Source organism: Neofelis nebulosa, chromosome 17 (genome assembly GCF_028018385.1).
Source record: "Neofelis nebulosa isolate mNeoNeb1 chromosome 17, mNeoNeb1.pri, whole genome shotgun sequence".
Classification (NCBI taxonomy): Eukaryota; Metazoa; Chordata; class Mammalia; order Carnivora; family Felidae; genus Neofelis; species Neofelis nebulosa.
Window position 1 is genome coordinate 3986933 of NC_080798.1, and position 20066 is coordinate 4006998.

Consider the following 20066-nt stretch of genomic DNA (forward strand, 5'->3'; position numbering starts at 1 on the left):
ATGATGCCCCAGCTCCCGACCTGGCTCCGCACCGGTAAGCCCTGCGGGGGCAGATGGGCTGTGGCGGCAGCTAGAGTTGGTGGGAACTTTGGGGGCAGTAGTGGGGTGGGGGTGAATAAGCACAGACTAGAACCTTCCATTCCCTGAATGCATGTTAGGTACAAGGACGCTTCACACACATTTTCCTGTTTCCCCAAACTCAGTCATCCCTGAACTGCCCAATGACATTGTGCCCTATGTCTGTGACATGTCCCGGGTGTTCACATTAGTATTTTTATGTTCAACTCTATTTTATTATTTAAAAAAGTTTTAAAAATATTTTATATATTTTTGAGAGAGAGAGAGAGAGAGAGAGAGAGAGAGACAGAATTCGAGTGGGAGAGGGTCAGAGAGAGAGGGAGACACAGGATCCGAAACAGGCTCCAGGCTCTGAGCTGTTAGCACAGAGCCCGACGCGGGGCTCGAACCCATGAACTATGAGATCATGACCTGAGTTGAAGTTGGACACTTAACCAACTAAGCCCCCAGGCACCCCTATTTTATTATTTAAAAAAAATTTAAGTTTATTTATATTTGAGAGAGAGAGAGAGAGAGAGCAAGTGGGGGAGGGGCAGAGAGAGAGAGAGAGAGAATCAATCCAAGCGGGCTCTGCACTGTCAGCTCAGAGTCTGGCGTGCGGCTTAAACTCATGAACCCTGAGATCACGACCTGAGCCTCAACCAACAGTTGGACGCTTAACCGACTGAGCCCCCCAGGCTCAACTTACTCAACTCCATTTTAAAACATCTGTAAAACTCATGTATTAGTGGGAAAATCCGTGCCCCTCATCAAAAACAGACCCGAACCGGCCCCAGTTTTCCCCAGTCTTGTTTTGAGAGGTAGCAGCGAAGCCAGAAGCTACATTCAGCCGAGCACCCGGCTGTGGTATCTTCCAGGGGCTTGGTGGAGAACGAGCCGGGAACCGAGAAGAGAGAGACTTTCTCACACAGACTCAGTGATACCCTCCTGTCATCATACGACCGGGAGTCACCTTACATCTCTTAGAGAGCTTCTCCAAAATAGTCCTCTTCCCCATACTGCATTCGAGGAATCTGAAAATCATCCCTGAAGTCCCTGCCAAGGCCACTCAGCTACTAGGCGGAAAAGCTGAGCTCAAATTCTGGTCTGCGCAGGGCCAAAGACCGTAATTCTCCATGGAGCCACACGAGGGAACTGAAAGGGTCCAACGTGGGGGGGCAGGGGGGGAGGGCTCTGGGGTGGAAACATCTGGAGGCTGAATAAAGGGAGTCATGGTTAGCACGACCGCAAGAAGGTAAGTGAACAGTGAATCCCTCTTAGGAAATGTCCGGCAACCTTTTCAGAAGGGCTCTGTGGCCGCAGGTTGTCGGTTCCACTCAACCAGTCAGAATGGCCCTCATCTTGCGACAAGTGTTGACGAGGATGTGGTGCAAAGGGAGCCCACGTGCTCTGTTGGCAGGAATGCACACTGGTGCAGCCACTGTGCGGAAAACAGTTTGGGGGCTGGTTCCTCAGAAAGTTAAAAACAGAACCACCCTGCGATCATTCACCCCACTTCGGGGCCGTGTGTCAGAAGGAAATGAAAACAGGAAATTGAAGGGATATCGGTGCCCCCACGTTCATTGCAGCGTTATTCACAAGGCATGGAAGCGACCTAAGTGTCCATCCACCGACAAAGGATGAAAGAAGATGCAGCATGTTATATACAAGGGGATGTTATTCGGCCGTGAGAAAGAAAGAAATCCCACCATCTGAGACAACACGGAGGGACCGTGAGGGCATCATGCTCCGTGAAACCAGTCAGACGGAGAAAGACACCGGACTACTTGTATGACCTCACTTGTATGTGGCACCTAAAAATGTTGACTTGTTGAAACACGACGTGGGATGGTGCTTGCCAGGAGCTGGGGGTGGTGGGGAGAGGGAGATATGGATCCAATGGTACATGCTTGCAGTTCAAAGACGGGTGAGTTCTGAGGCTCTAACGTACAGCATTGTGACCACAGATGGCAATACGGTATTACATGCTTAAAAAAAAGTCTCAAGATAGTGCCCAACGTCCCTGGTGTGTGTGTGGGGGGCAAAGCCCCCCACCCAGTAGAGAACCACTGTTATACGCTAATCAAACTAGAACACCTATATGGATGTGCAGGAACATATTTCTTGGGGTCAGTTTGGTCTGGATCTGAAAGTAAGGCCCCCAGAGGGGAAAGGTGGGGGACATACACTTCATCCTTCCAAGTAATACCAATCTTAGATTTCTGAGATTTACTCTGGGGCACCAAGGAGATGACTCATGGCCAACCGTAATGTCCAAGATGAGTTTCGGTCATACCTTGAGGGCAGACAGAAGTATCTCAGCACAAAGGACTGTGTTCTCAGTGTCTAGATGTCCCCTTATCATAGGGCAGGGAATCTCCCCACCTCACTCCACGTCCTGACTCCCGGGAGCTGTGGATACCTTCCTTTACATGGCAGAGGACATGCATACAGGGTGGCAGGTGGAATTAAACTTATCAGTTGACCTTGAAGGAGGGAGCTTCTTCTGGATTACCTGGGTGGTCACAGTGTAACCGCAGGGTCCTTAAAATAGCAAAGCAGGGGGCGCCTGGGTGGCTCGGTCGGTTAAGTGTCTGACTTTGGCTCAGGTCATGATCTCACGGTCCGTGGGTTCGAGCCCCGCGTTGGGCTCTGTGCTGACAGCTCGGAGCCTGGAGCCTGTTTCAGATTCTGTGTCTCCCTCTCTCTGTGACCCTCCCCCGTTCATGCTCTGTCTCTCTCTGTCTCAAAAAAAAATAAACGTTAAAAAAAATTAAAAAAAAAATAGCAAAGCAGGCAGAAGAGGGTGCCAGTGCACCAACCATTGCTAGTTTTAAAGTCAGAGGGAGAGGCTGCCATGATGAGAGGCAGGCATCTCTAGAAGTAGGAAAAGGCTGGGAATGGATTCTTGTCTAGAGCCCCAGAGGGAACGCAGCCCCAAAGAGACCCTGGGTTTAGCAGTGAGACTGTCTTGGGGCTTTTTCTACCCCACAGAACCACAAGATAATAAATCTGTGTTGTCACAAGCCACCAAGTTTCTGACAATTTGTTAATGGCAGCCATAGGAAATTAACACAAGGTGCAAACCAATGCCCACGCCAGATAGGTTCTTGGGCAGGATGCTGGGACTGGCCGTGAGCGGGACCTCCAGGGTCCGGTCTCAGCGGCAGCCCCCCGGGAGGTCCCCTCGGGATGGGGCTCAGGTCTCACGGACAGAGGGTTCTCTTGCAGGGCTGTGCGCTGGCCAAGGAAGCAGGGGGACTGACGGTGAGTGTTCCTTCAGTTAAACCCTCCCTCTCCTTCGCTCCAAATTCCCCGCATCCCTTCTCTTTCCTTCAAGGGGTTTCCTGACAGCAGGCGAGGGCACCAAATCCTGTCCCCAATCTGCTTCCTTCCAGAGCCCCTTCCCAAGCCCACCCTCAGGGCCTGGCCCAGCTGGGTGGTGCCTCCCAGAAGCAGTGTAAGGCTGCAATGTCAAACCCCGACCAAGAATGTCAACTTTGCTCTCAGGAAGGGAAATATTCTTTTGGATTTTTCACGATCACCGGCTTCCAAGGAGGGCCTGGCTGAATTTCACCTCACTGGCCTAAGAACGAGCCACGCTGGAGACTACACCTGTGAGTGCTACAGACCAGGGGCCCCGGACATAAGATCACCGCCCAGTGAGGTCATCCTGCTGCTGGTGACAGGTGAGGAGCAGGACAGGCCTGGGGGAGGGACCAGAGGACGGGACAGAGAAGGGGGAGAAACACAGCAACAGAATGACTTGGCCTCATCCAGGGCTCGTGGGGGCGGGGAGACCTCCTTCCCGCAGAGTCGAAAGAGGGTGACACCAGGGATCTGTGTCCCACCCTCAGCAGGAACCCCCTGCAGGAGAACAAGGGTGAGTGGGGGACCCCAGGCTTCTCCCCGTGACCTCGGAGCCCCCCTTCTCTTACAGGAGGTCTCCCTAAACCTTCCCTGCAAGCCCACCAAAGGGGTGTGGTGACCGCAGGAGACGATGTGACCCTGCAGTGCCAGAGGCCAGACAATGTTTTCGGGCCCATGAGGTTCGCTCTGCTGAAGGCGGGAACGGCAGGGCCCATCCGGCTCCGGACCCTAGTCGGCAAGGAGGCGGACTTCTCCCTGCAGACCGTGACAGTCGGTGACGCCGGGAACTACAGCTGTGTCTACTTCCAGACCGGGACTCCTTTCTGGGCCTCACAGCCTAGCGATCGTCTTGAGATCCGGGTGAGAGGTGAGGTTTTTACCATTGGGATTACCCCAGCTGGATTACCTGCCCGCTCAGGTGCTGGCACAGTCTGTCTCCACAAGACTCTGCAGCTTGGAGCAGTCATTTGGGAAGGACCGAGGGAGGGCCAGGATTCTGTGGAGTAGAGCAGAGGATCTTCTGCTGAGAGAGAGGGAGCACCACCAATGGTGGAGATCACATAACTGGAGGCTGGGAGGGGGGCTTCCCACTGTAGGTGACCAGCTGTGTTGTGAGGGGGCCAGGCCTGGAGGAGGAGGGATCTGTAATAATTGACACCCCCCCCTCACCAGGAAAATAAGATGTAGGCATAAAGTCATTGCTGTTCTCCTGGGAAGGGCACAATTCATTTAGACTAAAGTGTGGATGACACCTCCTGGGGTTATACAGGAGGAGAGTCTAGCAAGAAGCCAGAGGAGGAGGGAGAGAGTAACAAAAGGGTCCAGGAACATCTTTCCGAGAAAGATTCAGATCTCAGTTTCACTTTAACCGGGACTCTGGCACTCTTGCCTTTAGCTCAACTGAATCGAGTTTTTCTCTTCCTGCTGAGACTTTTCCTTCTTTTTGAAAGGAATGATTTTTTAAAATTATGGCAAAACTGCATAAGGTAAATTTTGCCATCTTAAGTATTTAAAAAAATTTTTTTAACGTTTATTTGAGAGAGAGAGAGAGAGGCAGAGAGAGAGAGAGAGAGAATCCGAAGCAGGCTCCAGGCTCTGAGCTGTCGGCACAGCGCCTGATGTGGGGCTCGAACTCATGGACTGTGAGATCATGACCTGGGCTGAAGTCGGACGCTCAACCGACTGAGCCCCCCGGGCACCCCTTAAGTATCTGCCTCCAGAATGCTCTGCATCTCGCAACACTGAAACTCTGTCCTCATAAAACAGCCTCTCCTCACCCCTCCTCCCCAGCCCCTGGCGACCACCATCCTACACATCGTCTTAGTCAATGTGACGAATCCAACGACCCCACATCATTGGAATCACTGAGTATTTGTCTTCTTACGACTGGCTCATTTTGCTCAGAATAATGTCCTCATGGCTCAGCCACACTGTAGCACATAACTGGGCTTCTTCCTTATGAAGGCTGATAACGTCCCATTGTATGGATAGACCGCATTTTGTCTCTTCATCAGCTGATGGACATCTGGGTCGTTTCCACCTATTTGGCTGTCGGCCGGTCACCTACTGGCCATCACTTCTTCCGGATGTATGCTCAGAAAGGGGGTTGTCGGATCATACACTACGTCTGCTTTTAATTTTCTGAGGACCCACCACCCTGCTGTTCTCCATAGTGACCACACCATTCTACATTTCCACACCCAGTGCACATGGATTTCTGTTGGTTTTTTTCTGAAATGGATGTTTTTTGACCCTTGTGTATTAGGGCCAGTTTTGAGGACTGAGTTTGTCCAGGACAAGGGGAGGGAGAGAGGCCAGCAGGAAGCAGGCATCCTCCCGGATGGGGGTACTGAATCCCCCAGGGTTGATATGGGGCCAGTCGTAACTGCACAGGGCACTGACCAATGAACCCAGATTCTCCCAAACCACACACGGGGCAGGCATTCAGGGCCTCTGAGAAAAACCACAGGGGGTACGAGATTCTGAAGTCAGCGGACCCGCAACTCACTTCTCTCGTCTGTCAAGTGGGGGGGGGGGGACAGTGATGCATACATCTGACCATAAACTTCTGTGAGAAGGAGACATAATAGTAATCAGTTATAAAGGAGAGTTTGATGATTGTATTAGTCATGACACTTGGTTCCAAGTGAAAAAAACACCGATCTCGAAGTGACCTAGAAAAGGTGAGGTCCTTGGAATTGAAGGGGTCATTCAGGGCTGCCCAACCCGGCACTACTAACATTTGGAGTTGGATAATTATTCTGGGGGGCAGGTGAGGAAGAAAAGTGCCTCCTGTGTAACATAGGATGTTCGCAGCATGTCGGATATCTATCTACTCCACGTTCCCTTTTCCAGCTGTGACAACCATGGTGTCTCCAGACATTCCAGATGTCCCGCAGGGGGCCAGACTGTGCCCGGCAGACACAGCGGGGATCCAGAGCTAGTGAATCTTGGGAAGCATGAGGATACCACCTGGCTTCACAAACTAGAATGAGGGACTGGAGTCTTGCCCAGATTCTCTTCCTTTCTGACACTTGTGTCTTTATTGTACCTGTTTCATTTTCTTTTAAACTTTTTAAAATGTTTTTATTTTTGAGAGACACAGAGCGTGAGTGGGGGAGAGGCACAGAGAGAGAGAGGGAGACACAGAAGCTGAAGCAGGTGCCAGGCTCTGAGCTGTCAGTGCAGAGCCCGAAGTGGGGCTTGAACTCACGAACCGCGAGATCATGACCTGAGCCAAAGTCAGATGCTTAACTGCTTTACGGACTGAGCCACTCGGGCACCCCTGTTTCATTCTCTTTTAGTGGGGACCAGTTCCCTCTTTGGGGCAGAGAGCTTCGCTTTTAAAGCTGAGTTTCATAGCTCATAAATTCTACTCCTGGAGAAGCATCCGGCTCTCCTTCCCAGACCAGTTCAAAACAGACAGACAGATAGACAGACTGGGGAGGGCTGTGAATAGTCCTGGTTAGCTCAGCCTCTAGATGGATCCTAGGAAGTGCTCATGGAAGGATGCCATTCAAGAAAACCCAGCCCCATCCAGGGAGACTGGAATGTAGGAGGGTAATGAACAGTTCCTAAAAGAATGAGAGTTGCTACCCTTTGATCCGATCCTATGGGCTGAAGGTCTATGTCAAACCCCCACCCCCAATTTCATGTTGAAATCCTGACCCCTAAAGTGACAGCATTAGGAGGTGGGGGCCTTTGGGAGGAGCTTAGGTCATAAGGGCGGAGCCCTCGTGAGATCAGTGCCCTTCTAAAAGAGACCCCAGAAACTCCCTTGTCCCCTTCCTCCACGAGGGGTTCTAGAAGTCTGCCGCCCAGAAGAGGGCCCTCCCTGGACCATGCTGCCCCCCTGGTCTTGAACTTCCTGTCTCCAGACCTGTGAGAAAAAGGTATCTGCTGTTCATTGGCTCCCTAGCCTGTGGCATTCTGTTAGAGCAGCCCCAATGGACTAAGCCGACGACGGGGAGGTACGCCCAGCAAGTGTGTTTGCTTCAGAGTCACAGACCCCCGGACAGAGCAAGAAAATCCCAAGGTCCGGATGTTGATCTGAAGCCCATTGGCCACACGGGGTAGAGGAGAATGTTTGTCTCTGCCCCCTGCTGGGGCCATGGAGCCCAGGAGTGAGGCAGGGGATTCTCACATCTAGGATTCACCTGCTTCATGCTGTTTTCTAGGTCAGCGTGAAGGACATTCCATGTCCCCTCCACCAGGGAGAAGTAAGGCAACTGGGGGAAAGGGGAGAACAACCACGCAACCAGGGACGGGCACCCATCACTTGGGTACATGGACCCACCGTCTGCAAGTGTGTGTACGGACTCTTGCGTTGCAGATAATTATAACCGCTTGGATTTGGGCTGGGGCCAGCATCTAACAAGCTACCTTCCTACACATTCCTTAGCTTCCCTCTGTCTCAGCTTCCGTATCTGTCAGGGGTTGATAGTAGTACCTACACAAGGGACTCGTGCTTGGGATTTTGAGGAGTTATTTTACCTAAATCCCTCCTAAACTGTGTCTGGTGGACAGCAAAATATTATCTAAGGATCTGCCATTATTATCATTATGAAACACCCAAAACTTCCTCCTCTGACTACTGAAGCAGCTTTATCAAGAACTCCATTCCTCAGGGGAGACTTTCCAGGAAACAGAGAGCCTGCATATCCCTCGGAAGGTACCAGTAAATATCCTTATCGTTATAATGAATGATAAATATTAGTGGAAAATTCCATGACCTGTTAAGGGCTTCCTGGTTCTAAAAAAGCCCATGGGTGCATGTCTGTGTCTTTAACTCAGTTCAACTGTACGTGACACGGTTAAGCACTGATGAGATGGTCTTTCCAAAACAGGATGATAAAACAGAACGGAAAGAAAAATACCACAAGCTAGATTGGCTCTCTGTAGGAGGGGGAAATTTTACATAATTTTGGGTTCTTCCACAGCTGGTGAATCATTTTTTTTCCCACTTCTTTATTTATCCTTGGCATATGAGGACACTTCTGAGTTTTTTCCTCGATGGTCATAAATATTGCTGCTTCTGACATGAATACATCAGTGACAGGACGCTTCACCAAGAAGGACCCGGGAAGCTGTTGTCAAGTTCAACGTCGACCTTTCCTGTCTTCCTTCAGCCGCGGTTCCAACCCTGGCAACTGTCGCCAAGGGCAAGACTGAGGAAGAGAGGAGGACATCATGGCGGGGAGAGGGTGTTTGGCAGGCAGATGACTGGGTACAGGTGCATTGGCAGATTATTGAAAATGGAGCCCGAGGGGCGCCTGGGTGGCTCAGTCGGTTGAGCGTCCGACTTCAGCTCAGGTCACGATCTTGCGGTCCGTGAGTTCGAGCCCCGCGTCAGGCTCTGGGCTGATGGCTCAGAGCCTGGAGCCTGTTTCCGATTCTGTGTCTCCCTCTCTCTCTGCCCCTCCCCCGTTCATGCTCTGTCTCTGTCTCAAAAATAAATAAATGTTAAAAAAAATTAAAAAAAAAAAAAAGAAAATGGAGCCCGAGGGTTTCCCTTTGGGATCCGCCAGAGCCTTTTACAAACCCTCACAGTTTTACGCGGCTCTTGCAGGGGCCAGAACCATGAAGCTGCAGCTACACCCCCGTGTTTGACTTGTGGGGACGCGAGCGTCACCTGACTGGCCAAGGGCAGGAGGCGGGGAGAAAGTGGGCAGCAGGAATCCTGACAAAGGACAAGGAAAGAGAAGTCCCTCACTTTTGGGTCACCTCTTATTTTCCTCAGGCCACTGGTTGTCCCCTGGGGGCGATTTTGCCACTCGGCAGCGTATGGCAATGTCTGAGACAGTTTTGGCGGTCACAGCTGGGGGTGGGGGATTCTTCTGGCATCTAGGAGGTAGAGACCACGGATGCTTCAAAACACCCTACGACGCAAGGACCCCTCCCCGCGAAGAATCATCTAGCCCCAAATATCAGTGGCGCCCAAGAGGAGAAATCCTGCTGTAGACCCACTGTCTAGTTTCCAGTTAGACACCAGAGTTCTTGCAGGGATCTTACAGGTGGAGACCATACTCTCCTCCAATTCCTGAAGACTCGAATTACTTAAACTACGTGCCCCAGACCAGTAGCTGTTTCAGAAAATACTTACCAGTGATACTGGCATCACCTGTCTTCCTTGAAGGCCGCTTGTGATGTTTGGGGTTTTTTCTTTTCTCCCTTGATTCCGGTTTGATTTGTCTCCAGGCTCCCAGAGATTTCTTCGGAGCCAGACCCCAGGGTTTCGTGGGGTTTCCTCGTCATTTCCGAAGCTGGGACAAGACGAGTGCAGTCTCCGGTTCGGAGGAGAGCAGAATGCAGCTGGGGGTGGGGGAGGCTGAGTCGGCAGGAGGAGGCTGGGACAAACGGTGTCTCACCTCCTGACGGTGTGGCTGTGCAGGGCAGAGGTGAAGAACCATAGGCGGTACCACAGGGAACAGAGGAGACAGTGATCGGGAGTCAGCAGGCTTCCCAGCCTTGCCTTCTCTGAAGTGTAAGGCTGAGGGTGGAGGTCGCCGCTTCAGGCTAGAGGAGGCGGGGCCAACACAGCTGTGGATGATAAAGGCAGTGAAGAGTCATGTGGTGTCACATCGGTAGAGCTTTGCGAAGCTTGGCTCTGCTACTCACTGCCTGTGTGATCCCGGGCAACTCTGGAACCAACAAGCTAGAGACCCCGGGAAGAGGTGATGTCGAGTCTGAAGGCAGCCGGAAGCCGAATTCCTTCATCCTCAAAGGAGATCAGTCTTGTCTCCTTGGACCTTTGACCGATTAGAGGAGGCCCACCCACATGACAGAGCGTAATCTGCTCCGCTCAAACTCTACTGCCTTAGAGGTTAAACACATCTTCTTTTATTTATTTATTTATTTATTTATTTATTTATTTATTTATTTATTTATTTATTTTTTTTTTTCAACGTTTTTTATTTATTTTTGGGACAGAGAGAGACAGAGCATGAACGGGGGAGGGGCAGAGAGAGAGAGGGAGACACAGAATCGGAAACAGGCTCCAGGCTCCGAGCCATCAGCCCAGAGCCCGACGCGGGGCTCGAACTCACGGACCGCGAGATCGTGACCTGGCTGAAGTCGGACGCTTAACCGACTGCGCCACCCAGGCGCCCCGAACACATCTTCTTTTTAATGAATTGACTTAAGATTGCATTTGCTTTATTTGACTGTCATTCCAGTGTAGTCAACACAGAGCGTTACATTAGTTTCAAGTGCCAGCTTCCTGGCCACCATTCTAGGCTCGTATTAGACCCAAACAACTGGGTACCGCGGCCTAGTCGAGTTGACACATAAAACTAACCATCACACCCGCCCACACGGGAGTCTTGGGGTCCTTGAGTGGGGTCTGGACATTTCTGGAATACACTCACCTTCTCTTTCTGCATTCCATCTTACTTGTTTCCTAGCTAAACCTAAAACTCGCAAAAATTTCCCTCCAGAAACCAGCAAGACAACGGATGAGGATTAGCTTCCTTTTGGGGCACCTGGGTGGCCCAGTCAGTTAAGCGTCCGACTCTTGATTTCAACTCAGGTCACAATCTCACAGTTTGTGGGCTCGAGCCCCGCATCGGGCTCTGCACACTGTCCGTGGCACTGTCCGTGTGGAGCCCGATTGAAATTCTTTCTCTCTCCCTTTCTCCCTGCCCCTCCATCACTCTCTCTCTCTCTCTCAGAATAATTAAAAAAAAAAAACTAAAAAGAAAAGAAAGAATTTCCTTTCTTTTTTTATTTTTTTTTTAATTTTTTTTAACGTTTATTTATTTTTGAGACAGAGAGAGACAGAGCATGAACGGGGGAGGGGCAGAGAGAGAGGGAGACACAGAATCGGAAGCAGGCTCCAGGCTCTGAGCCGTCAGCCCAGAGCCCGACGCGGGGCTCGAACTCACGGACCACGAGATCGTGACCTGAGCTGAAGTCGGACACTTAACCGACTGAGCCACCCAGGCGTCCCAAGAATTTCCTTTCTTTTGAGAAATCTGAAAAAGTACTATCTAGTAGAAATAACAGTCAAATATCAGATAGTCACGTATCCACCACCCATAATTATACTTGTTCACATTTTCTCATATTTTCCCCAAAGCTGTTTTCTTTCCACAAGATAAAAAAAAAAAAGTCCTTTTTCTCTTTCAACATTACTTGTTATTTTTCCCCTTTCCAGAACTTTCCGCCCTGAAGTTGGTGTTATTTCTGTGCAGGTTTTTACACTTTTACTACATAGACATGCCTTTGTAAACACAGCATAGAGTTTTACAATTTACAATTACTGTTTACAATTATTTAAGTTTAAAATTTAACTCTAGGGGGCGCCTGGGTGGCTCAGTTGGTTGGGCGGCCGACTTTGGCTCAGGTCACGATCGGTCTGTGAGTCTGAGCCCCACGTGCTGACAGCTCAGAGCCTGGAGCCCGCTTCAGATTCTGTATCTCCCTCTGTCTCTGCTCCTCCCCCTCTCACACTCTGTCTCTCTCTCTCAAAAATAAATACTTAAAAAAATAAAATAAATAAAATTTAACTCTAGAATTCTCTCTTCTAGATAAAACTGAAAGGAAATCACCCAAGGGAGCAGAAACAGGACTCGGTAGGAGCACAGATCTTACATACACTCATCCATGCGTGGGATGAGATATCCTTGTGACGCTGTGAAATGTCCACACCTGGGAAAGTTCTCAAGGATGTCTGTCTGTCTTGTGGTGACGCCTGAAGGCTGTGGCTCAGTGCGAGGTCTTTCGAGGTGGGTAGGATTAGGGGCGCAGCCCTGCCTAGTTACCTGGGCCACTTTGGAAAGGGAACTTCAAATCTCTGATGCCCAGCTTCTGCATCTGTGAAATAGGCATCACTCTGTCGCTCTCCCGGGATACTTGTGTGAAGAGAATGTCGTGAGAGCTCCAGCAGGTGGTAGGAATGTGATCGACGGGAGACACAGTGAGGTGCCTCAGTGCACACTCAGGGAACCACTGACCCTCTCACCTACTATCCTCTCCCCAGGGACCACGGGGATCCCCCCCCTCGCTGTGGTCTTTGCCCTTCTCTTCCTGCTTGGAGCCTTCCTCATCTACAAATACACCCGGTGGGGCGGGTTCAGGAAAACAAGGGCTAAGTACCTGGGAGGAAATGGGAGAAACAGAACGGGAAAGTGACATCACAGGGTCAACACTGTCTCTGTCTCTTTCATCCCCAGGGGCGGCTCCCGACAAGATGACCCAATGGTAGAGCCACTCAGCAAATCCCATCAGCCCATACCGAACCCTTCCCCCACTATTGCCTTGACCACTCAAGACCCCCTTTCTTACCTGAACCTTTCATGTGCCCCCGACCAGCCCCGACGATCATCCCCAAGTGTCTCTCCACGTCCTCTCTTCTCATGACCACCTTCCACTTCTCGCTCAATGTTCTTCCCTTGGATCCTCTCCTCGTGGACCACACTGTCCCCAACCACTTCTCCTCCTCAGCTCTCAAGACTTTGCTGAGCACCTGAATGACGTGGGGACCCTCGTGTGGGGTGTATGAGCTTGGAGGAGGTTGGGGGGGACTTTGGTTTACACATAATCTTGCTGGGCGCCTCACCTCCGCCTCCCCGCAAGGATCCTGACGTCTCACTCCAATTCCCTTTGTCTCCGGTGCCTCACTGTTTCTCTCTTTCAGCTCCTGCTCTTCTGAGGAAAAAGTGGGGACAAGTAATCAGCCCGGGAAAGAGAGCGATGGTGGGTACACATGTGTATGTGTGTGTGTGTATTTGGATGCGTGTGGTGTGCTCACATAAGCATGTATATTTGTGTGTGAGTCTGCACGTGTAGGTGTGCCGGGATGTATGTACGCGTGTGAACACGCATATGCACGTAGAGGTACGTGAATGTGTGTGCATGTGTATAGACGTGGATATGTTTGTGTGTTGTGCGTGCACACGGGTGTGGTTTGCACGTCTGTTGCACGTGAATGTGGGGTATGTGTGTGTCACGTGCATGCCTTATTTGTGTGTGCACACACACGTGCGTGCATGTGTGTGAGGGTGTATAATGTAAATGTGCATGTGAGTGGGATTGTGTGTCCAGAGTTAACCCCTGGGGCCTGGGGGTGAAGGAACAGCAGGACCTTTTCCCTCCCAGATACAGCCACAGCCATGATGAACCGTCCTCCTGCGTCGGTGAGTGTCCCCTGTGGACATTTTCCATCCCCTCCTTGTCCCAGGGTCTCCGTTCCTCCTGCCAGTTTTGTCAATGGTCTGGGCTCCCACGTCCATCCACCGCTACCCTCACTCTACATTCCAGGAGAATCTGGTCTAAACCCTTCTGTGACTTCTCTGGCCAGGGGACCTTCATCCCATGTCCTTTCTGAGGACATTTTCCCAGGTGACTTGTGATGAACATCACCTTTTTTTTTTTTTTTTTTTTTACGTTTCTTTATTTTTGAGAGACAGAGAGCAAGCAGGGGAGAGGCAGAGAGAGGGGGAGACACAATCCAAAGCAGGCTCCAGGCTCCGAGCTATCAGCACAGAGGCTGACGTGGGGCTCCAACTGGTGGTCCGTGAGATCATGACCTGAGCTGAAGTCGGACGCTTCAGGCACCCCCGCATCACCTTCTCCCTGGGATTAACAGGGTGGCTTAATGAGCTCAGAGACACAGAGGGGTCAGTGGGATCTCAGGCACGCCCTAAGCATTCGGTACCCTGAAGCTACTGCTATTATAAACCATTGGTTATAATCGCTGGTAAGTGACTCTCCCACCCTGAGCCTCAGGGTCTCCATGCGCACAATGGGGGTAATATGCCCCACCTGTTGGTGCAATTTAGGAAAACACGGTAAGAGCTCTTTGTAAAGCACGTACCGTGAAGTACCCACACAGCACACTTATTAATAGTAACGCTTATTTTATCCTTTACAGTTCAGTTTCTTTTACAAAATCGTGGCGAAATGTACATAAGCCTAAAATCCACCATTTTAACCCAGGATATTCACAACTTTCGGAATATTCACAACGTTGCCCAGTAATACCCCACGAATCCAGTTCGAGAACATTTTCATCGCCTCGAAGGAAACCCCACACCCTGTAAGCAGTCTTTCTGCACACCCACACCGCCACCCCAAGCCCCTGACAACCACCAGCTTCCTGTCCCTAAGGATTTGCCTACTCTGGACATCTCACATTCACACTAATGTGATGGCTGTCTATTTGAGTTATCTGAAGTTTCATAACAAATCATCCCCAAATGCAGTTGGTTAAGGCAACACTTAGGATCTCAGTGTCTGCAGGGAGGGAGTCTGGGTGTGGCTCAGCGAGGTGGTCTCTCATTGGGTCTCACAAGGCTGGGAGTTGGGTCTCAGAAGGCTGGGACGAAGGCATTGGCTGCTGGTTCAGGCTTGAGTAAGAGAGGATTTGCTTCCACACTCACTCACTCAGGTGGCAGTTGGTGGGACTCAGGTCTTTGCTGGCTGTTGGCCAGAGACCACGTTGGCCATATGGACCTTTCCATACGGCAGCTCCTAACACAGCAGCTGGCTTGATCAGCATGAGTGAGGAAAACAGGTGTGAACAAGATGGAAGTCATAACCTTAGTCTTTCATAACCTAGTCTTGGACACGACACATGACAGCCCATCCTTCTTGCTTATTCCGACTGACAGATGCAGGTCACTAGGTCCCGCCAACCTTCGAGAGGGGAAGGGACTGCACGAAGACTCGAAGGGCAGGAGGCTCTTCCTAACACAGCTGTCTACCACACTGCCATCACAAACGCTAAATCTCCACAATCTAACACTCTTTCTTGGGGAGACTTGATCCTTCTCTCCCTGCTTACCTTCAGGATGAAGCATCCCAGGTCTCAAGAGCTGAGGAACCCCACGGAGTGACATATGCTGAGCCGGACATCAGAGCCCTAAGTGAGGGTCCTTCCAGCCAGATGGAACAGCCCCTAAAAACCTGTGTGTACTTGACCCTCAAGACATAGCTGGGAGAGTGCCTGGAGCCCAGCAAACAAGATCTTCCGATGGATGATGGAGAGCCCTTGGGGCACCAGGCAAATGGGGATCCCTTTCCTCAAATCTGCAATGAAGACTCGTTTCCTTCTAAAAATTTATTTTTTTACATGAGAGGTATCAGGGCGCTGGGGTGGCTCAGTCGGTTGAGCGTCTGACTTCGGCCCAGGTCATGATCATGATCTCATAGTTCATGAGTTTGAGCCCCACGTCATGCTCTGTGCTGACAGCTTGGAGCCTGGAGCCTGCTTTAGATTCTGTGACTCCCTTTCTCTGTCTGTCCCTCCCCTGCTCATGCTCTCTCTCTCTCAAAAATAAACATTAAAAATTTTTAAATAAATAAATAAATAAATAAATAAATGAGGTATCATTTGCACAGAATAAAATGCACAAATCTTGCACAGCTAAGTGACTATAGATAGATGACTGACAGACAGATATAGATATATAGATATCCCAATAATCTATCTCTACCTATCCCCTTTGGTATAACCACCATCCAAATAAACACAGTATTTCCAGAACTCCAGAAAGTTTCCCTGTGACACCCTCCAGTCAACCACCACAGCCCCAGAGACCCTTCCTTTTTCTGCCTTTTCACCACCTTTTCATCACTTTTCAAGCCTGTTCTTCATATGCCCTCACATACACGCAGCCACGCTATGTGTTCTCTTCTGTATCTGGCTTCTTTCACCCAAATACGTCGTTCCTGAGGTTTATCCCCGATGTTACATGTAGTTGTTTTCTTCCTTATCTACCGCTGAGCATCACTCCAATGCACATTCGTGCCACGGTCACGGAGAACGGTCTCCAGGGGATGGACAATTGGGTTGTTTGCAGGCTGCGGCTTCTGTGGGCCAGCTTGCACGAACACTCTTAGCTATGTCTTTGCAGACAAGGGCACATGTGCGCACTTTCCCCCTGGATTATAAATAGTGGGATGGCTGGGTCAAAGAACAGGTGTATGCTTAATTTCATTTGCTACTTCTGAACAGTTTTCTAAGGGGGTTGTACTACTTCCTACTTCCTTCCTGACAAGCGCTCAGTGTCTTTCTTGATAGCCGCTCTTCTGTTCACACTCCCTTCTCGCCACAAAGCTGCCCCATCACCTTACACAAGTTTGTGGGTGCGAGCAAAGCCTTCACTGTGACCTGTGACCTCCCACTATTCTCACTCCTGGTATTTGTGTCCCTGGGCCATCCCTCCCCTGGTTTTGTCAAATTGCTTCTAACCTTCAGAATATGGCAAAGGAGATAGGATGTCACTTCAGTGGTTATGCTACTGAAGAATACAACTGCCATCTTGACAGTGGGCTTTTTCTACCTTCTTTGTGCATTTGGATGATGATGTGGAATCCCTGTTTTGGGAAAAGCCCACTTGGCAAGGAACCAAGGACCGTCTCCAGCCAGCAAGGAACTGGCTTCTTCCAACAAGCATGTGGGCTTGTGTTGTATAATAAAGAATTTGGCTGGTCGTTGTCCCTGGCTCCCGGGAGCTAATCTGTAAGCGCTTGGAATCTATCTCTCACCCTTTTTTGAAGTTTATGTATTTATTTTGAAGAGACAGAGGCAGTGCAAGTAGGGAGGCACAGAGAGAGAGAGGGAGAGAGAGAATCCCAAGCAGGCTTCGTGCTGTCAGCACAGAGCCCGATGTGGGGCTCAAACTCACAAACTGTGAGATGGTGGCCTGAGCTGAAATCAAGTCAGACGCTCAACTGACTGAGTCCCCCAGGGAACCCCTTGGATCTCTTGGGTAACAGCAGCGTCTTTATTATTCACAGCAGGCACCTTGGACCACACCTGAGTTTATGGCAGTGAGATGACTCAGGATGGGGGCTGGTGGTGCCAGAAAGACCATGTGATTACAAGGTTACAGCCTTGACCTCTGGGGATGAGAAGAGGCTGCAGATAGAGTCAATCATGTGGGCAATGCTGCAATCAATCATGCCTATGTGATGATATCCCCAAGAAAACTGTGCACACTGAGGCTCAGGGAGTTTCCTGGCTGGTGACACATCCTGAGACCATAGGAAGCTTTGCTTTTGGGGCCCTCCCAGGCTTCACCCTATGTGTCTCTAAATCTAGATGGTCTTGATTTATATCCTTTATAACAGAAATTGTAATCATAAATATAGTGCTTTTTTGAATTCTTTGAGTGGTTCTAGCAAGTTATTGAACCTCACGGACTAGTGGGAACCTACAAAAATTTAGGTCATCTGTTCACGGGTGCAGGTGGCTCGGGAACAGCTGCACACACAGCTGGTGTCTGCAGTGAGGACAGTCCTGTGGGCCCCTCACCCTTAGCCTGTGAAGTCTGTGCTCACTCTGGGTGACGCATGTCAGAACTGCAGCATGAAAGTGGATCCTTCCCCAGCTGAGCTTCCAGATTAGACCCCAGCCCCGGCTGACTCGGCGACTGCAGGTCACAGACAATCCTGCTCAGCGATGCTTCGGCTCCTAGCCCCCGAAATAATGAAATACTGAAGGTGTGCTGCTTAAGCCGCTACCTTTGGGGTAATGCTGTTACACAGCAATAGATAACCGAAACACTCACACCGTTGTGGGCATCATTCCACAGAATGGACCCAAGACACAGAGACACCTTCACCACTGGGGGCCGGGGGTGGGGAGCGTCATGTGATTTTCTGGAAAGGAAATGGGCTTTGGAGACAGAGCTGGGTTCCAACTCCTGCACCTGCCTCTCCTACCTCTGTGTCTTTGTGCAAGGAGACCTGCCTCACTGCCTCTCAGGTTACATATTCCCAGTTAATTTGCCCCCACCCGCCAAATTTTACCAAGTACAATTTGGAATTTCGTCAAATACAATTTGGTAAAAAATAATGGTTCACCTATACCATGAAGTAAGCAAGTTGGTCAAAGTGTGGGTAAACTGGGATTTACATTAAAAAAAATTTTTTTTAAATTAGGGGTGTCTGGGTGGCTCAGTCAGTTAAACGTCGGACTTTGGTTGAGGTCGTGATCTCATGGTTCGTGGGTTCAAGCCCTGCAATCTCGTGTTTGTGGCTTTGAACCCCTCGTTGGGATCTGCACTGACAGTGTGGAGCCTGCCTGGGATTCTCTCTCTCTGCCCCTCCCCACTCACACTTTCTCTCTCCCACTCAAAACAAATAAATAAACTTAAAAAATTTGTTTTAAGCTCCGCCCAACTGGGCCAACCTCACTCTTTAGGAACACCATGTGTCTCTCTGCCTGCTTAGTTTATGGACTATAAAGTGCTTCATAGTTTGATTTCTAGGGGAAAACAATACAATTTCAATTGTATTTCAGTTTGCTGGTCCATCTATTCATATTTTTTATTTTTCTTTTCTTTTTCTTGGATACAGAAAGAGAAAAAATTTATTTTTATTTTCAATTGTATTAAAAATATTTTAAATTTTTTTCTACCGTATTTTTTATTTTTGTAAATTTTTCAAATTCTACTTTACTTCCATCATTTCATTTCATTGTATTCATTTTTCAAATTTTCAAACTTTTTCCTTTTTTTTCTTATCTTTTCCTTTTTTCTCTAATCTATCAAGCTCCTTTCAACAACCAGACCAAAATACACCTAGGATCTAGCATCATTTATTTGATTTTTTTGTGTATTGTTTTTAATTTTTTAATTTTAATTTTTTTCCCTTATTAATTCCTTTTATTCTCTCAAAATGACAAAATGAAGGAATCCCTGCCTCAAAAGAAAGAGCAGGGGGGCGCCTGGGTGGCGCAGTCGGTTAAGCGTCTGACTTCAGCCAGGTCACGATCTCGCGATCCGTGAGTTCGAGCCCCGCGTCGGGCTCTGGGCTGATGGCTCGGAGCCTGGAGCCTGTTTCTGATTCTGTGTCTCCCTCTCTCTCTGCCCCTCCCCCGTTCATGCTCTGTCTCTCTCTGTCTCAAAAATAAATAAACATTAAAAAAAAAAAATTTTAAAAAAAAAAAAAAGAAAGAGCAGGAAGAAATGACAGCCAGGGACTTAATCAACACAGATATAAGCAAGATGTCTGAACCAGAATTTAGAATCACGATAATAAGAATACTAGCTGGGGTTGAAAATAGATCAGAAACCCTTTGTGTGGAGATAAGAGAAGTGAAAGCTAGTCAGGATGCTTGGAAGTAGGCCTCACGCCCAGTGTGGAGCCCAACGCAGGCTTGAACTCATAACCTGAGATCAAGACCTGAGCTGAGATCAAGAGTTGGACGCTTAACTGACTGGGCCACCCAGGTGCCCCTGAGGATTTACATTTTTAAGTTGCAGCAGTGCATTTTCCTACCTAGACACAAAATCAGTGGAGGAAGCAACAAGAAATGGAAAAGGGGCCGTTTCGGACCTTCTGATAATTTCATTTCTTGGCTAAGTAACAGCCTGTGAGTCCCACACAGCTTTTCCAGGAGACGAAAGCGATCTTGGGTGCAGAGAGCACGGCATCCCCTGAACCACTGCACATCCTGAGGAATGTGGCTCAGTGGCCACGCACGAAGGTTACTGGAGCACTGTGCTGTGAGGGTCGTTCCAGCAGGAGCTGGTCTGAGCTATTTGGCTGGCATGACGAGGTACCCCATGACACTGACTTCTGGTCACGGGAGGAAACCTACTCACCCCTAGTGTTGCTCTGTGACCAGAGGTCCAAGAAGTCCCGGGGAGGTTTGTGCCAGCTTCTCACAATTACTTATTGGTAAATGT

At 49.6% G+C, this 20066-nt stretch overlaps 1 protein-coding gene and 1 long non-coding RNA gene across 2 annotated transcripts; both read left to right on the forward strand.

Annotated features, from left to right (window-relative positions):
* On the forward strand, positions 1-4917 carry LOC131500106 (T-cell-interacting, activating receptor on myeloid cells protein 1-like). The gene is made up of 3 exons (XM_058708846.1): positions 1-34; positions 3330-3746; positions 3998-4917. Exons 1-3 carry the CDS (start codon positions 1-3, stop codon positions 4432-4434), a joined length of 888 nt encoding a protein of 295 aa, XP_058564829.1. The 3' UTR covers positions 4435-4917.
* A 7041-nt stretch (positions 4918-11958) lies between these two features.
* Positions 11959-15672, forward strand: LOC131499653 (uncharacterized). The gene is made up of 3 exons (XR_009255998.1): positions 11959-13122; positions 13525-13562; positions 15218-15672. It is a non-coding gene; the product is annotated as an uncharacterized LOC131499653 (long non-coding RNA).
* Positions 15673-20066: the final 4394 nt, after the last annotated feature.

Coding starts and splice junctions, on each gene's coding strand:
- LOC131500106 (XM_058708846.1), top strand. CDS start 1: ATGATGCCCCAGCTCCCGACCTGGCTCCGCACCG. Junction 35..3,329: donor CCCGACCTGGCTCCGCACCG/GTAAGCCCTGCG, acceptor ACTGACGGTGAG/TGTTCCTTCAGTTAAACCCT. Junction 3,747..3,997: donor CATCCTGCTGCTGGTGACAG/GTGAGGAGCAGG, acceptor CTTCTCTTACAG/GAGGTCTCCCTAAACCTTCC.